Below are 19,335 nucleotides of genomic sequence, written 5' to 3' on the forward strand. Positions count from 1 at the left end.
TTGTGATAAGAACAGAAAATGTTTTTCAGAAAAAGCAAAGTCAAGATGTTTAAATTTATCTTATGATTTTAAGATCAGAATTGCATAGTGTTTCAGAATTGTGCATCTGGGAAATATGTTGTATATCACAAAGATTTTAATTGATACAGACGGGAAGAGAAATGTATCTCTTGTTAAGTTTTAGTCTTTGGAGATTTCTTCAAATTACAGAGTAAAATACTCCATCATTTCAATAGCTATTTTTCAGTCATTTTTGCAAACTATATCTGCATCCACAGGCAAAGGAATTTTTTTTTAATCTCTGAATTACAATTTGGAATGTCATGAGTTATTTCATACAACAAAGTTTTTTAAATGAACACTGGCAGTGCCATTAGTACTTTGGTCTGGAACTCAAGTACAAGTCAGCTCTGTTTAAGTCACCATTTGCAGAAGCCAGAAATGAATGTGCAGTTAAAAGGGTGCCATAAGTTAATTAGAGTGAAATTAGAAGAAAAGTGGTCATTTTAGAAACATAAGAATTGCTGTACCGAATCAGACCAATGGTTCTCCTGGTTTAATATCCAGCTTCTAGCAGCTGTACTTGTTAGTTTCTAAAGCTTTAAAAGAAAAGAAAAGACGACATAATTCACCTAGACAAGTGTACCATCTGTGATCTGGAGAAATTTTCTTCTTGACCTCTCTCAAATAGTACCCTAAAGCAGGAGATTTCACTCCTGCTATAATATTGGTTTAGCTCGAATAGCTCTTGTTATTAATAATTCTTATTAAATCATCCAATTCCTACATAAAAGCAAGCAGTCCATCAGGAAACTATTTGTCTCTAAAGCTCCTGAATTCATGGTTGATTATGCCTGCTTCTATGACAAAATATGAATTTATGGTGCTTATTCAATACAAATTCTTGGTGACAAAATCTGCCTCTAGATAACCAGGCTGAATGAATGTCTGCTTCTCTTTCCAAACTCTACAGAGGCTTTTGGCAAAACCAAACCAAACCAAACCAAACAAACAAACAAACAAAAAAAACCTTTTATCTGCTAATACTACTACCAAATTTCTATCTATTAATAATCTTCAGAAGCTATTTGAATAATGAAGAATTTTGTGTGCTGAACTTTTAGAAAAGTTCAACTGGAGTTTGTCTTGTATAATTTTACTTAAGGTAGAATGCATTTGAGAGAAAGGAAAGAATTACTTATTCATATCACTTTACTCTTTGTTCAAGATAGAAGTAGCTTGGGCTCCTTTATAGGTTTCCTGATTATTCTAAATACCACAAATACCACCTTCAGGTCAGTATTTCTAAAATATTTTGTCCAAAATAACCACTTAGTTGGAAATCCCTCAAGAGTAGTAAATGCCTACAAGCTAAAGTCTAAACCATTTTCCTAGGCCGTCAAATCTTAATGTGATAAGACTAATATCTTATATTCTAGGATAGAAGGGGGTACTACTGGAGTAACTCTATCCTAGAATACAAGAGAACTAGTTTTTTTCCATCATTATTTGAACTGAAAAACAGACTCATTTTTTGTGTCTATGTTAATTCTGTTTGCTTCCTCTAGTTTTCCCAACTTTTCTTTCTGGTTCAGTTCTTTATTTCCTCTCTTTACTTCAGCTGGAATCCTATTTCTTCAGGTGATTTCTTTTCAAGCATGTAGTGATCGCTCCCTCTTCTGACAATCTGTGCCCCTTTGTTTAGACTTGGTGTGGCTATCATACATCACTGGTTCTTTGTTTTCATGGATGTTCTTGCTTATAAACTCCCCAAAGGAAACTAAGTCTCTCATACTTATTTATATTTCTAGAGCCTAGATCAGTGTATAACTCTTTACGTTACGATATATCTTTAAAAATATAAAATAAAGATATATTAAAAGGAAAATTATAGAATTGCCAGTGACTGATGTCATAGATCCACTTTAAATAACTCTGAGTTTCTGTTTGTGTGGCCTTGGTAATAACATATTATTGACTGCTACAAAGGTGTAATGAACCCAAAACTATAAATATCTAAAAAATAGAATCAATAGTTATTGATTTAAAAATCACAATTATAAATATGGGAAATAGCAAAAAAATAAAAAGATAATATGAAGGTTCTGAATGGGCTTAGGACCCATCAGATGGGGAATAAAGTAATGCCAAGCAGAAGTAATAGCTGGAACAAAGACAAGTAAGTGACATAGAGGAGGAAATTACTAGGGAAGTGTCTCTAATTTCTATTGGTTGGTTTGTGAAAAGAATGTCTGAAAATAAGCTTGGAAAATTAGTGAGCAGGTCTATGAAAATGTAAGATGAACTTAAAAGTGAGACTGAAAGCAGTTTCCTAAAGTAGTGAAGTTATTACATAATAAAGGGATTTGTAATCAGTCTCATACTCAAGTAGTATTGATAAGAATATATAGAATGAAGTAGATGCGAGAAATCTTGAGAGGATAGTATCAATTGTTCGTTGTAAAAACATTGGGCCCGGAACAAAGGAAGAGAAGGAAAGAAAAGTTAACACTGCCCTTTTGAGTATGCTTAAGTTTGAATGAAGAAATAGTTTACTGAGCTAGACAATAATTTTTCTTCCTGTATGTTAAACAGATATACATGTAATAACCCATTTTTTAGCTTAATCCCTGCAATTTTTATCATAGTGCTTCAAGGTAATAAAAACAGTCAACCCAGTTTACTTACGTTTGACATCAATACATATCCAAATGTGTTTGTGACTGTTTAAAAGCTCTTGTTAACAGTTTTGTAGAACAATATTCTTTTTTATTGAACAGTGATTTCAAAGAACTATAATGTCTCTGTTTAATTACTTAGAAATCCGAATGGGATCCAGAGCAATAGCACAAGATGGCCAGTCTTCAAAAGCACAGAACAAAAGTATCTAACCCTGAATACTGAGTCACCAAGAATATACACTAAACTACGAGCTCAACAGTGTCGATTCTGGACACTATTTTTTCCCAAAGTCTTGGAAATGACAGGTGTGTGTGTTTTTTTTGTGTGTGTGTTTGATTAATTAGTAGATTGTTGATTATGTAAATGGAGGAAACGGTATACTATTCAAAGCATGGTGATGGTGCTAAATACTTATCTTTGACGTTACCATTATTTGACTACAATGTGTACATTATTTTAACAACTTTCTTCTGGAAGGTTTAGATATATTTTGAGCATTTACTGTATGAGCAGGACTTTATTAGTTAAACAAAGAAAACTGAAATATAAATTTCCCCCTAGAGAAGCATAAAATGTAGCTGGGGAACTAAAATGGGACCCTACTTGCGATGCAGCCAATCTTTGTGGAATTAATTAGTAGATAAATGAATAAATAAATATATAAACTAAACAATGTGTAGAAATTTAAAAAGTAAATAAAATGGATAAAAAATAAATTTATTGATAAATAGTAGAACACTTAATTTCTAGAGAGGAAAAAATCCAAAATTTACATATTTAATACAATCCAAATATTTCTAAATATTCTGAGCTTGGAAATATTTATCTAACGCATATCTAATATATGAATTACATAATATAAGAAACAGTAATTTATTAACTCATATTCAGGATGTGATTGTTTACAAATATATAAGAAAATACCAGAAAAATTGGTTCAAATTATCATATTATTTCAATATTCATTATTAAGAAAATATTTTCACCAACTTGAGTAGTCAAATATATATCATTTTACTTTGATCTTCTGTGAGAAAACTGGCATGCATATCCAACTCACTGCCTAGTTTTTAAATGCCCAGCTGTTTGTAATCCAGAGGGTTTCTCAAGTCTATTTTCTACTTTTATTTTTCAAATAAAATAATTAACTTTCAACCATCAGACATCTCTCTGGCGAGTCCCTTTAGAGGTTGCCGTTCTGCTCATCATAGCACACTTTGCAATTTTCAGGCTACAGGTTACATATCAGAAAACAGTAGATGTTTTCAGTTTCTTGTTTTGAGAAGTTGGAGATTAGTTTCAGGCAAATAGGGGCACCTCAGAGCTGTATTTGATGGTTTAAGATGCCTTTTGATTTTCTGACATTACTCAACAAAATTATAATTATGTACTCCATCTGTTTTGGAGATGTTTCTGATATACCAGTGCTCTGTGCATTACCAAATGTTCTGTGACATAATGTATATCCAGAGATGAGCTTTTTCATCCCCTGGCAGAACAACAGTGCTGTCCTTGTGTCCTCTGAGTGTGAATAACAATGAGGTAAATTATTAAATCTGCCAACATACCCAAAGAGATACCATTTAACATATCACAGGCTACATATTCTTAATCTTTATTTACAATATTTTTAAGTGAGAGGGTCATAATTTGAGGGAAGATAAGGGGATGATCTTAAATAAAATTTATTATAAGCCAAACTGAGTCGTTCTGGTTCAAACACATGTAATTTATTTTAATGTATTCGTTGATACAACAAAATATGAATACCAGAAATATTTGAAGATATGTTGCTAAAATCTCTGTCTCTAAATGCTTACCTGCCATAAAGCAGATTGAATAAATAAATTCCATACTTTCTGGCCAGCTGCTGCTCCTTCCTACACAATGATGAACAACTTCCTAGCTCAAGCAAAGCTGAGCTCTATGGAAATACTACACCTTGCTCTGGGTTAGTACCATGCTTAGGGCTAGGTTCAATGTGTTTTGAAAACAAAATTTTATACTTTAGCACTATTTATTTTCAAATAATCCCCCACCCCAAATTTTCATATTAAATATATTTTATAAATTTTAAAGTAAATGCGTGGTATGATTATTGCAACATCAATAATGTATTCGTTAATAATCAAAAATTGTTTTATTTAAACAAACAAAACCAGTTTAAAGTTACATGTTTTAAGGATTTATAAATAAATAATGTAGAGAGATTAAAAAGATTAATAACACATTTTCTTGTCACACCTTATATTTTCAAGTCACAAAACTGCAAATGTTTTCAGCTTTAGAGTTTTGAAAATCGGGGTTATTCAGATGACCTGGACTGAAGTTTATGTAGAATTTTTTTTTTAGCCAGGTTTACAAGTAAAGGAAAATTCCAAAGAATAACTACTGGCTGGCTTTTAAAAGAGGAGAAATGTTTACCTTACTCTAGATGGAAGCCAAATAAGCTTTTTAAGTACCACTTCAGCAGCAGTTTATATTTGAGCAATAAATATTCTTAAATAAAATGATTCTTAAGACTTGTTTAAACACACAAATTCCACTACCTAACTTTCATAATATACTTCAGCACATGCCTGTGCTGTTATTGCAAGCATCTGCAAGAAATAAAATACACAATATTCATAAAAAATGTTATCAAATTCAGATTTTCACTGAGAATGAAACTGTACACACAGTATTTCATACTTATTTGGAAAAAGAAAGGGAAATAGGGAAATGACCCATTCATTGTCGATGACATCAATATTTTTTTCACTAAAAACAAAAGAGTACACTTATTTAAAGAAACAAAATTGACTTTTGCATCATCCCAATAAGGAAAAAAATTAGATCCAGTGGTTTCTTCACTGTCCTTGTAATAAATTATGGAACACTGTTGCTTGCTGAAACTATAGAAGACCACATATCAATGTGAGAGCCCAGATACCCTTTGAACTGGTCACTTTGGAGAATCATTTGATGCTATTTGCTAATCAGTTAGCAAGACTGGCAACCAAAGATGAGAGAGTGGAAAGATGATTGGGAGAAAAAAAATCAAACTACCTTTCCTGTCTTAATATGTTTAAATTCTCCATTTCTAATTAAAAGCAAAAGAAAACAAACAGCAGATTTGGGGGTGGCTTGATAAATCAAATTAGCTACAGTGTTTGTTTGTCTTTAAAATATATGAAGTCTTCACAAAGCCTAAGGCTGAGTTTACAGTAGTTCACTCTACTCTCTCACCCTACACTCAAAATTATAACAACGAATAGGTTTGTGATGTACTGCATAAAGAATTATGCATTCTCTGATTATTTCAATAACTGGTCAACAAACAGGGAAATAAGCATGTGATGGAGAAAGAAGTGATTTTCAATGAACTCTCAAATACACAAATTATAGTGTTTTTTTCATTATGATGCTCCACACAATTCAAAATCAATTTAATCTCTTCTAACTTCACCTCCATTAGCAATTTTGGATTGCTTCACCTCTCTTAGTGTCTCTCCAGCTATGGTCTGAATGTTTGTTTCCCCCTAAAATGCCTATATTGAAATCCTTATCCTCAAGGTGATGGTTTAGAAGGTGAAGTTCTCGGAAGGTGACAGATCCTTCATCAACGGGATTAATGCCTTTATAAAAAAGGCCAAAGAGGACTCCCTTGCGCCTCCATATGAGGACACAGAAATGAGGCCACCGTCTACGAACTAGGAAGTGGGCCCCATCAGACACCAAATCTGCTGGTGCCTTGATCTTGTACTTCTTAACCTTCAGAACTGCAAGAAATAAATTTCCATTGTTTATAAGCAACCCAGTTTTTGATATTTTGTTAAAGCTGCCCAAACAGACATCATCTCTTAATTCTTCAGTCTTGACCAACTAGACTCAGCTATGTGGAAGATTTGCTCACTCTTTCTTATTGGCAAGATATTTAAAAAAAAAAAAAAAAAACAATCTTTATTATTATTATTCTTTTCATGGGAAAGAAAACCCGATTTTTTTCCCAAAGGAGATAATGTGTACAAACCAAAGATCGCACAGAAAGTAAACCAGGAAAGTTATGTCAATATGTTTATAAACTTACGTTTTCATACACTGCCTACCATGACTATTCCCTTCCCTTTCCCTTGTGAATCACCAAGAAAAAAAAAAAAAAGATATTTTTCTTTTATAATTTCCTCAAACCCAAAACAAGTTGTTCTGTTTTACATTCAAGAAAAGACTGTATGCTATTTGAAATAATTTTAAAATATTTAAATCATTCATAAACCAAGTGGGTTAAAAATGAAATTAAAAATTAATTTAATCCAGACATATGAAGGTGAAATAATAAAAATAACAAGAAATTAGTAGGTCATGTGTATCAAGGAGCATATATATATATGTTACATTATTATATATTATATATATGTTATATATATATTACATTATTCATATTTATATGTAGATCCTCTAGCCTCTTAGTAGACTTATGTTCTTTACTTAAAAATTATATTAAAATTGCTAGCCTACATATAAATAATTACCCTTTTCTCAAGTAATACTCAGGCCAACATATGAGTTAAGTTAAATTTATCTATGCATATTCTGTCATACGTATTTATGTTTTCTGTGTGTATGCGCCATTCTACCATTAGGCAATTTTTAAAAAATAAAAACTCCTTTATTTATTATTTTTATATCACTTAATAATAAAAATAATCTGCCAAAATTTTTTATTCTTGCTTACCTAGCCATTGTTTCTTTACAGGATTTTTAAATAGTTCTTTCCCTGCAGAGTACAAAATGAATTTGTACCATAGTATGAGATTAATAATAATATCAAAATTACACAAATATAAGTAATGCTGGTATAACTCGCTCACCAAAATATCACTTAACATTTTTGTTGAAGCAAATGTAAGTAAGTGATTTTTTAGGGGGTAGGGGTGAGTGGGTAGAGGAAGAGTGTTGCTTTTGAAATTGACATTTAAAAAAAACTAATATAAAACTAATGCAAAATGATTATTAATGGAAATAAAAAAGAAATTTTCCTAATATCAATTACCAATGAATATATAAAAACTGGGAAGAGGAAAATAATTTCTAAACAACTAGACATTTGCAGTGGTTTGGAGTGGATTATCTTTTGTAGGTAGTTAGCAGCTGACTAATTTCTGAACAGTTTTTTAGGACATGTTATCAGATGTATACCAAAATACCTAGTAAAAATATGATTTTTCCCTTTTTTTCCTTTTTTTATCAATTAATTTGATAAACCTTTACAGAGCCTATGCTGTGCTATCGTGTCCTAGGAAATGCACTTGCAGATACACAAAAGAAAATGGCAGGGTCCACTCACAGTAAGGTGGTAGAGTTACAGTCTAGAGCCATGGAAAGCTTTTAAAAAGAGAAGATATATGCACTGTTATCTTAACACGAAGGCAAATTTGAGAGAAGCCAGATAAGCAGGAACCGGAGATGAAGTGTCTTGTGTGTAATGTTAAGGAATTTAAATTCTGTCTTAAGCAAAGCCATTTAGTAATTTTAAAGCAAGATTGGCATGTTCTGGTTATTGATTCATAAATGTACTAGCTTTCATTGCATACAAGGAGTTTTTCTACCTAGTCTCCCTCCTTAGAGTTTGTAAGAGTATTATATGGCACCAACATAGTAATTGTATTTCTGAGGTAATACCATTTGTCTAAGTAGCTAAGTTTGTTGGATTATGTCAGGAATATGCTAGCTTCTCATGTTTATTTTATTTATTTATATTTTAAACTTTAATTTTACTTATTTTATTTATTCTTTAAATTATTCTAAAAGTGCTTTTTCCTGTTTCAGTGTAAAAGTATTCAACATCAAATTTGCCTCCAAATGCAAATTTGAAAATATCCTAAAAGTTTGCAAATATGTATATATTTCTTTGCTTTTTCTTCTAAAATATCTGCACTTCCAAGTTTGCTTTTTCTTTGCACACAGGGATTTGATATAGAGGGATTTTTTTTTTTTTTAAATCTCTATATATCTATTCACACATGTTATAAGTATTCACATAGTATCTTAAGTATAAGAGAATTTTTTAGCTTATATCTATGTTATCATTTTAAATTTTGACATAAATTTTTATATTATAAAAATAGATTATACAGTTTCTTATTTTATAAATTCAAATTTAATGAGTTTTTGGGGGGAGTGGTTAATATAGCAACACATTTTGAAAAATATTATTTTTTATTAGCAAGGCTAAGTAAATATAATTCCTTTTTTCTCTCATTTATTCAAAATTTTATTATTTCTTTCATTTATTACAAGGAATACTTACACTTAGGAAATGATGATTAATGTTGCTACCATCTGTACACTTGTGAGCTTAGAGAAACCATTGGTCTTGCAGAGAAACATCTCAAGGCAGGAATATTCTTCCTTGATGCCTCTAAGTTCATATGAAATATATGTTGATGCCCTTAACAAATGTAGATTTAGTTAAAATCTTGCATTTTGGTTAAGATTACAACCTAGGAAACTCAAATTGATTGAGCAGCCTGATTATTTTAAGATATAATTTTAATTGATCAACTATAGAGTAAACACATTGTTCACTACAATGGCCTTTCCTCTCCCAAATTTGAGATAAATCAAAATTCACTAATCATGTTTAATCCTTGTTTGTGATTGACCAGCCCTAAATTTTTTGTTTGTGATATGCCAGCCCATTTAAGTTACATGGTTTTATCACTAACATTGCTGATGTTGAAAAATGGAAACATTGACTTGTGACTAGATTTTATCCTCTTAGCAATAAATAAGTCAATAAGAAATGAGAAAAGAAAAAAGGAAAGAAAGAGAAGAAGAAGAGAAAGAGGGGGAGGAGAAAAATTTCCAATTTTGGTTTTGATTTATTCCCTGAGACTCAAAGCTTTTATTATCTTCATATTACGGTGTGTTCACTTCCTCTGGATTCTGTTGGAAAATAATTAAATGTTTCATATTTTATTATTTCAATCAATGCTCAGTACTTCTAAAGAAAAAATTACTCAGGGTTACAGAGTATTTGTGCACTAAAAAGATTTCAAAACACAAAATTTTATTGACATCTGATTATGACACATAGGGAAATAAATTTACTTTTATATGAATTGATGGATTTGGTATCATTCCATGAACAAGAAAAGAAAATCAGATCTCGTACCTTTTCTATAAGTATTAAAATTCATGGTCTAAATTCTAAATTACCAGTAATTTATTTGTTATAAAAAATTTTGTTCTTTCTGAACTTTAGAGTCCTTACTTTGAGTAAATAACATTTAAAATGGCATGTAATTATCATTTTTAAAAAGCATAAAAATGGATCATTTAGTATGATATTTAACACTTTCCTTCCATTTCTAATGTTTTTTGACACTTTAGAAAAGTTTATTATTCACAAAAAATTATAGTCATTGACCTTTTAAAAGCCATTTTTACATTTTATGTAAATGCACAAATATTTGTCCAATGTCCAAGCATTATGAATATTTCAAACCTAAGTATATCCTATATTACAAGGGATTTTTTAAGGCCATACAAATATTTTAAATATTTTGATTGTCATAGAAACTAAAAATGAACCACTGAATTGTGTTCACCAAATTAATATCTTACAAAGTTATAATTGATTTTAAAGGTTTCTAATGGAAAAGTACATATTAAAAAAAGTTGTCAGTCCCTATTTTCAGGATGATTGAAATAACTTAAAATTTTGTTTTTAATTTGGTGCCTATAGCTCAGTATCCAAAAAGTTTTATAAAAGAACCACAAATGTATAAAATGCTTATAGATCGAAACAATTTTCCTTCTTCTACTCTTATTATATCTACTTATATCAAGAACATATACAGATTTAAAAGTTTATAATTTAAGAGTTTCTACTCTTGACAAAGTTTATTTTTTTAAATAATACACTTTCTATAAATCATGTTTTCTGTAGAACATGGACATTTTTGGGTTCGGTGCCTCACATTGTTTCTGTCATAAACACTCCTCTCCCTGACACATACAAATACTTTGTAAACTTCTTGAAAGCAGAGATCATCTTGGTCTTTTTATTCCACAAAGCAATAAATAAACTGCTTTCACATAGTATGGGGCTGTAATGATGACTAGACATTGTTTGCAATTAAAACATATTGTAAAATCTATTTGAAATGACATTACAAAGTTATTCTTATGCATTAATATTTATATATGTACATTTTCATCAGAAATAATACTCTGCTGTATAATTATATGTCTATATGAGATGCACTGAGATTTTTATGTAAAAAGAGTTCAAGAAAAGAGACTAATGTCTATATATCTTCTTAGAAACCAAAACTAATATATAAAATGTGATATAATTTGATGTAATATAATACATAACTTATTTCTTATTTTATATATTCTTAAACTTCATATATATTTTACACATACATATTATTTACATTTTCAACATTTTCATATAATGTATAAAAAACTGTATTAAAAGCATTTCAGTTAGAGAATCTGATACTAAAGAAGACTAAAAAATTTCTGTGCAGTATATTTGGAGAAAATGGCATCTGTAATCAAAATTATTTTTCAATTAATGTAAACAGAGATTAAAATTTAGATTAATACAGCTTATTCCATGTTTTACAGGAAATATCGATGAAGCAGAACAAGAGTGGAAAGCAGGATTCCATCGCTGGAGCAACTACATGATGGACTGGAAAAATCAATTTAACGATTACACCAGCAAGAAGGAACACTGTGCGGGTCTCTAATTAATAGATTTACCCTTTACAAAATGTTCGTTTTCCTGTAGGCCAAAGCAAAAATATTAGTAGCTCTCTTACACACCTACTAAGAAAGCTATTATATCACTGAAACAAAAATGCCAGAAGGATAATATCGATTCCTCATATCTTGCACTTAGTATTTTACTTAGCATTTCAAAGTCCAAATGCCTGGAACATGTTTAATTAAATTTCAAAAAATAAAGTTTTACAATTAATTATATGCACATTAAAAAGATGTGCTGCTTTAATCTCTCTCTTTCCTGAATAACATTAAGTTTTTTTCCCTAAAGTACCAGTAGTCTGTTTTGAGTCACATGTGCATTTCCATTACCACTTATAAAAAAAGTATTTTTTAAAAATGAATTAAATCATGAAACACTGAATACTCAGTTTAAAATATTAGTTTATGAATTTAATGTCAATATGAGATATTAAAATAACCCAGAAAACAATTGTCCCCCTCTGTTTTTTATATAAAGTCAAGAGAGAATCCTAGAAGAGCCTCAGCCACTTGGAAACACTTTATGATAGAAACAAAACGTTGCTACCAAGAGACAAAGTGCAAAAGGATATAATTATTTCTATTATGTATGTTTTAAAATATGTATGTTTATAGTCCTCAAATTATATTTTTTACTCTTTCAACTTTCCTCTTCTTCAACTCCTCCATTCCCAACTCTCCCTAAACATGTATAAATGTAAATTACCCTTACTGTAACTTAAAATAAAAAAGTTGGATGAGCAGAAGTCTACACTCAGAATTTATGTATTATTTGAGATGGGGAACACTTGCCTGGACCCACAAACATTAGGATTTTAATTGGGAAATTGATCGATTTCAGAAAATAACATTTATACTTTCTGCAGACAAACTATATTATTTTCACAATTTAAAAATTACAAAGCTGTATTCACTAACACGGCTGACAAGGGAACACATACCAGTGAATATTCACTGAGTAGTTCTCTAAAGGGAAGAAGTCAGGGGATTTTCAGTTCCAAAAAAGGTGAGTTCATGTTGGTTATGCTAATTAAGCATTGAAAACTAGCATGCAGGACAGGACAAAGTGAGCCTATAAGTCCCATCACTCATTACTCATAAATGTGTCTACAGTTAGATCCAGTGTGTCCACCATCCTCAATCAGAGTTCATGGTACATTAGAGACAGTTGTGATAAAAGCCGAGGCAGTTTTGATATCACTTAAGTGCTACTGTAAATGGAAATTTTTGCTTTACATTTCATCTCTCATCCTGAGGAGAAACGACACAAATGATAGATGAATTATTAGCTTTTTATTCTATACAACCATCTTGGTTTCAGGTGCCATTTTTCCAGGATTCCAGTATATTTCTCTGAATCATTTGAACCTTCTTTTCATATAGAATCCTCTGACATTTGAAATAAAAATATGATACCTGTTCAACAGCTCTGAAGACCCTATCAAAATACACTTGGCAAGGTTAATAATTAGGAAAACATAACAAGGTTTGTAGAACACTTGTAAACCTGCCTCATATCACAAGTCCCAGTAATGAAAAGATCTCATGGACCACTTTGTCTCACCTTGAACAAACAATTGGTTTGTTCTTGTATTATACCCTAGATACTCACTGACTTACTCTGAAGCATTTATCCAAATGCAACAAGAAGTGTTAGTAAGCACCAAAACCGCTCCATGTTTGTTCTGTAAATAAACTAACGTGAATCTATTGTATCCAGCACCAATGCAGGAAACTAGGTTGAGACTTTAAAACAACAATAACAAAAAATTTATATAATCGTCTATATGTTTCACTTGCTGTGATTGCCTGTGATTGCCATTTAAAGAGCAGTTTAGATGCAGGAGTCTAATTCATGGACTCCCAAGCCAAGAGAAGAAAAAATAGAAATCAATATCTCTGACTCCTCCTTGGAGATTTGCACTTTGGCAGGTCCACAGATGGAAAAGTGTTTGTGCAACTGAAATGTTAATAGTGTGTAAGTATTAAAACCCCCATATGACATAAAGCCCTTCCAATAGGGCAGAGTGTGGGGATATACTATCTTAGCATAAGTACCCAAAGCCACCAGGACCATCGACTAATTTGGGTAACATTTTTAGGTATATTTCTCAAAACTGTAAAAGATAATAGTGTCTAAAGTTACAACAGAACAAATGTAGTAAGTCCAACCAGTGTCACAATGTTTAATTCAATCAATTATTAAAGTACTGATAAGTGATTTTCCTTTATGGTTTGGTGTTCATGTAATATTTATAAGGATTAAGATAACAAGTCACACACCTTAACAATAATACTATTATAATTAGTTTTATTTTTCCAAAAATTGGCTGCAGAATATTATCAGCATGAAAGGTATAATTTTTAAAGATAAGGTAGTTAATTTCTGGATAATCTGAAACTGAATTTTATGAATAAATCTTAACTTCAGCTGTGACATTTTTAACCTAATATTCTAATAAATGGAAACTTCCTGACATTGCTGAGGAAGGGTGACAAACTTAAGTAGTAAAATATCCTTTTGCAGCTGTAGCCATACTGAATTCAACAAAAGTGTTCTTTTTATAAAGAGTTCATTTTTAAATGAGGATGGTCAGAAAAATAAGAAATCAAAGTTTTTGACCAAATGTACTTAATGTAAATGTAAACCAAAAGTGCTATTTACCAATACAATCTCAGTGAAACCTTCAGACTACCAAAGAATAGAGGCAAACCCACCAGACTTAAAAATACACACATACAGACACACGTACATGCATGCTAACATACATTTATACATACAGGAGCCTATGAATGTCCAGCTAGGCAGAGCAGGGAAGAAACTCACTAGGTGGCTCCATGAGGGGGGAAAAAAGTCAGAGGTTTTCAGTACTAGAAAGGGAGAGTGCATGATGGACATATGAGGGTCATCTAGTTAAGCTTTAAAAGTAATGTAAAATAATACAAAATATGTTACATAAACATATTTATTGTGTATACACACATAACATATAAATAATATTTAAAATAACATACATTACATATTATGTTAGGGCAAGTTGTGATAAAACAACAGTCACTGGATACATTATGGTAAGTGTGGCTGTAATTGGAAAGCATTTTATTCACAAATTAATTCATGAGAGAAATATTAGATCAATTATATTGGCAGTAATTGAGTAAAGAATATTGTTAAACAAAACATGGAGAAGGTATTACACGTTTGCAGGAGCAGAAATGATAAAACTTTCACAGCGCCACACCACAAGTCTGCTACTACATCCACATGTGAACAACATTCACAATTTCTGGAAAGTAAAGAAAGAGAGAAGAAAGAAAATGAGGAAGGCGGCAAGGAAGGAAGGAAGGGAAAAGAAAAAGAAGAAAAAAATTTCCTTCAACAGTTGTATCCATATTCCATGCAGTAGTTTACCTTAATCTCTCATGTCCCTTGTCTAAAATTGTATCATTAGAGTTACCAATAGGTGAGATAATAAGGCAACAGAAGTGGTATAATGATTTCAGAGGTGAATACTAATACAAATAGCCCTATATACACAACAAAAAAACCTCATATATCTCACAAAAAGAAGGCTTATTTCTCCTACAGACATTGTCCATTTTCTTAGCTTAGTTTAATCCTTTATGCTTACCTAAAGATGAAACAAACAAACAAACAAACAAACAAAAAAACCCAATAACCAATTTCCGAAGCAATCAACAGTCAATGTCTCTATTTTGTGAGATCCATCCCTGGGTCCCCAGTTAGCAGCTGCTTGCAGTATGTTTGGCGCTTGTTGATTGGGTGGATAAACGGAAGGATAAGACACTGTGGAGTTCAGTTCTACTATCCAGGAAGAAAATGGCATTGTGAATCTTTGGGGACCCACGAAAAAACATGAGAAAAAAGTAGGAGAAAGAGGAGGAAAGTGGTGGGTGGAAAACGGGTGAAGGGAGGGGAGGCACTGCAGTCACTTGGAACTGAATTTATCGAGGTGGGCTGTCTAGGTACTAGAGGGTTACAGGGTAGAAGAGTGTTGAGACAGGCAATTGCAGATTACACAGTGAATAATTTCACTTATATATATGGGACATTTAACTCAGTGATTCTCAACCTCTAACTTTAACTACACATTAGAATCCCTGTGGATAATATAGGATTGCTGCACACTGGGTTAAATAAATTAGGATCTCAGTGAATAGAGCCTAAACATCAGTGTTTTTAAGTTTCCTAGGCGATTCTGATTTCATCAGGTGAAGAAACGCTGATCTATTTTTCTATGGCAGCATAGTCTGTCTTGACCGGTTTAAAAAGGGCAGTGTTTTCCCTAGAGAAGAAATTATAAATCCTAGGTCAGTAGTTCCCACACTTTGTTACATATTAGAAACAACTAAGAAGTTATAAAAATTTCCGATATCTATGCCACACCTCCTACTGATTAAATCACAATGTGAGAGTGAGAGACAGGCATCAGTATTTCTTAATGATTCCTAGTTGGTTCCAATGTGCAACAAAGTTTGAGAACCAATAAACCATTCTAGATGGTCAATTTACAGAACTGGGGAAATATTCATACTGTTTTAGTACTCACGAGCAGATAACTATAAAACCTGCAATTTATGTAAGAAAGAAATGTACTTGTTACTAATATCTAGCAACTAATTGTTTTCCTCTGAGCAAGAAACTGTAACAGAGATTACTGAATGCTAATAATAAATTTGGGTTGTATGCTTTTTCTCCAAGACTGCTACACTAGAAAGTTATCTTTTCAGGATATTATTTCTACTAATAAATATATGCTTTGAGAACAGGGTTGTTTGAAAAACAGGACAGAGTAAATGAAATATATACATATATACATGGTTTATATAATAGCACTTGTTATAGATCATTGTTTGCTTTGAGCTAAGCTGGAACTTGCTTACTTGACTATAATTAATAGTAATAATTCAGATTCAAGATAAGGAATTATAATTTTAATTCCTATTTTCCATTGTACTTCTGTAAAGAGTATTGACTGTCTAGTGAATGCTCACAAATACAAGTCATCCTAAACAGGTTCATAAAGAGATATTGTTCATATTAATTACTTAATGATTACTGAACTAAGTAGATGAGTATTAAGAAGTGTTTGTGATCTCAAAAGTATTGCCAGAAGTTTTTTGCTTGAGGCAATTATTCTATTACCTTGTTTTCCTGGACTGAGAACTTTCATTTTCTTTTAATTGTTTTTGATTTCCCTCATCAGTTCAGGGAAAAGAAGAGAAAAAAAAAAAAAAAAAAAAAAACCTTATCAAAGAAGTCTCTGGAGAATAAAGTGTAAACATATATTTAAGAATGTTAAACAGTCTAAAATTGTTGAAGTGAATATGCAAAGATAATCAATCTATCTATCTATGATAGCCAATCCCAATTTTTGAATGAGAAAATTAAAACAAAACAAAAGAATGTTACTGATATATCTAAGGCAATTCTGGAGTACAGATTCAAAAGTATTGGCCTTGATCAAGATAGCATTAACTTTCCCCACAACCGGCCTAAAATTTAGAAAGTTTCTTCTTTTTTTTTTTTTTTTTTTTTTTTTCCTATCAGCCCTTGACTTCTCTTTTCTTAGATCAGTTACTTTAGAAAACTTGCAATTGTTAAATTCTTTCTCTGATCATTTGTTCTTTTTTTTTTTTTTTCCCTAATGAGCTGCCCTGTGGATCTGCCTCTTTGAAATGTATGTAAATATTCTCCCAGCCTCTTGGAGTTTTATTACCAAGGAAATTAAGTCTTTCTCATGAACCTGGGAACCAACACTTTGAAACGTAAACGGTGAAAGAAATAGTGCCCCTATCTTCCAGTTTCAGTAAGGAGGTAAGAGCCTAACTTCCATGAGTACCAACTACCAAACGCAGATGGCCCAATCAACAGAGAAAAACATTTGGAAACTTAGGAATAACTTAATGTGCTCAACACATTCCATTTTGTTGATCAATATCCTCCTTACTTTTTCACTAATCCTCCACTACTTTTTCAATAGTTCACATCAGCACTTAAAAACCTCATGTCTTTTGTTTCAGTGGAGTTGAGGTCAGTCTCTTTCCTCCTTCTTACTGCAATAGTCTTAAATAAAGTCTCCCTTGCCTGTTTAACTTTGTCTAGAGCAACTTTTACTTTGACAGTAACCCAAATCCAACACTTCTCAAAGTGCCTAGGGCACACTCTAAATTCTACCAATTTTATATTACCATATCAGAAAATAAAAATACTTGCCTGCAGCAGAATTCCTTCAGAAATAGTGATTCCCTTGACAATCTAATGAAGTAGGTAGCAGAACGTGAATGTATAAGAAGTATTGAGTACCTAATTTTTTGACAATCTTTTCCTGCTGACCCTCAGACCCCAGGCAGATAATAATTTGCATACCTGTGTTAATCTCAAGTTCTTGGCATTTTTCATTTTTTGGTATTTCTTAATGTCTTCAGAGGGTTTTATTGTTTGTTTTGTTTTGTTTTTTTCCTTTTTCCTTCTACATCAGATTTAAGTTTTTGTGTTCATATTGTTTTTCTGACTCTGAACAAATGGATGTTTTTATTTTGCATATAGAGTTTCTTTTCCTTTCTTCCCCTTCTCCTACGTCTTTTTTTTTTTCTTTTTAAAAAATTTTTCTATTAGTGCAAAGGAAGGAGTCACTGGTGGTTGAAGGGATTACACTTACATCTTACACATTTTCATTATTAGGCTTTCGGGGACAGGCCCTAGAAAATAACATTCTCCCAGAGAAAGATTTATCATAAAGGTAATATAACTTAAGCTTTGAGGGTCCTCACTTGCAAGGACCACTTGGAAGGCAATGTATATAATTTTATATTTGTAATTTTATATTATTATTATTCTTAAAGAGGGTTCCCAAAAGGGTCGGTGTTTCAGGATGCACAGAATTTCGTTTAGCTGTTGTTTTTCACATCAATGAAAACGAAGTATCTTTAGTCTATAGCCCCAGGAACAAAACAACATTTTAAGTCCTAAAGAATGCTTTTTCTCCCATTGCTTTTAAAGACATCTCCCTGATTTTCTTTCATTGAAATGTGCTATCTTTGTTTTACAACATTGTAATATGATGATTTTGAAGTTACTATCTTTGTGCGAGGTAATAAGTGAATGAAAAACTCAAATGCTAACATCTGCTATGGTATTTCAATTTTAAACCAAATGTGTGCATAATATTCTCTTTGGTAAGTGAATTAACATTTTCACATAACCATGAAAGATAAAATTTTAATAAACTCCCTTGGAGTTGTTTCTTTGAAGTTATGTGCAAAATATTAAGTGAGTATTCTAACAGAACACTATTTCTCCTCTTTTCAGATTTTGGAAGCTTTCAGTGACAAATAGTGAATACCCTGCCATTCCCCTCAGTTCATCTGGCAAAGCAGCCAGCTAAAGAGGCAGCCATTTATTTACCTTATAGTGGATAAAAGGCTACCAAGGAAAGCCTCAAATCCCACCTATGGCTCTTGATCATTGGCTGGCACTGCCATATGGAATTCCGCCATTTCACGTGTATTTTTCAGTGCCTGAAAAACATTCTTTTTCTAAGATCTCTTTATACTAACTGTCATTTCAGACTCTTTTTAACTGTCACTATCCCATAGAGGAACAAAAATTCAAACTATTTTATACTAACGTCCTAATGAAAACTGATTTATCACTATTAGCACTCCAGTGCATAAGGTATCAATTTTAGAAAAGTGAGTCTAACTTTAATCTTATCTAAATAAATCCAGTAGTAGAATCTTTTGGGACATTTTCCCACTTAAGTTACTCCTACTAAACAGATTTTTAAAAGGAGCCTTAGAGGAGTATGGACTCCTTTTCTCCATGTAAGAAGGTGGTACCAAAGGCCCTCCATCTTCAGAACAATT

At 31.7% G+C, this 19,335-nt stretch overlaps 1 protein-coding gene across 1 annotated transcript in view; it reads left to right on the forward strand.

Moving 5' to 3' along the window:
* Window positions 1–12,196, forward strand: part of BCHE (butyrylcholinesterase) — a 70,441-nt gene extending 58,245 nt beyond the window's left edge. Inside the window, exons 3-4 of the mRNA XM_008580640.1 lie at window positions 2,821–2,987; window positions 11,305–12,196. Coding sequence (XP_008578862.1) covers window positions 2,821–2,987; window positions 11,305–11,429 — 292 coding nt within the window. The 3' untranslated portion in view covers window positions 11,430–12,196. The remainder of the gene's footprint in view (window positions 1–2,820; window positions 2,988–11,304) is intronic.
* Window positions 12,197–19,335: the final 7,139 nt, after the last annotated feature.

This window comes from Galeopterus variegatus, unplaced genomic scaffold (genome assembly GCF_000696425.1).
Source record: "Galeopterus variegatus unplaced genomic scaffold, G_variegatus-3.0.2 Scaffold2135, whole genome shotgun sequence".
In the NCBI taxonomy this organism is placed as follows: Eukaryota; Metazoa; Chordata; class Mammalia; order Dermoptera; family Cynocephalidae; genus Galeopterus; species Galeopterus variegatus.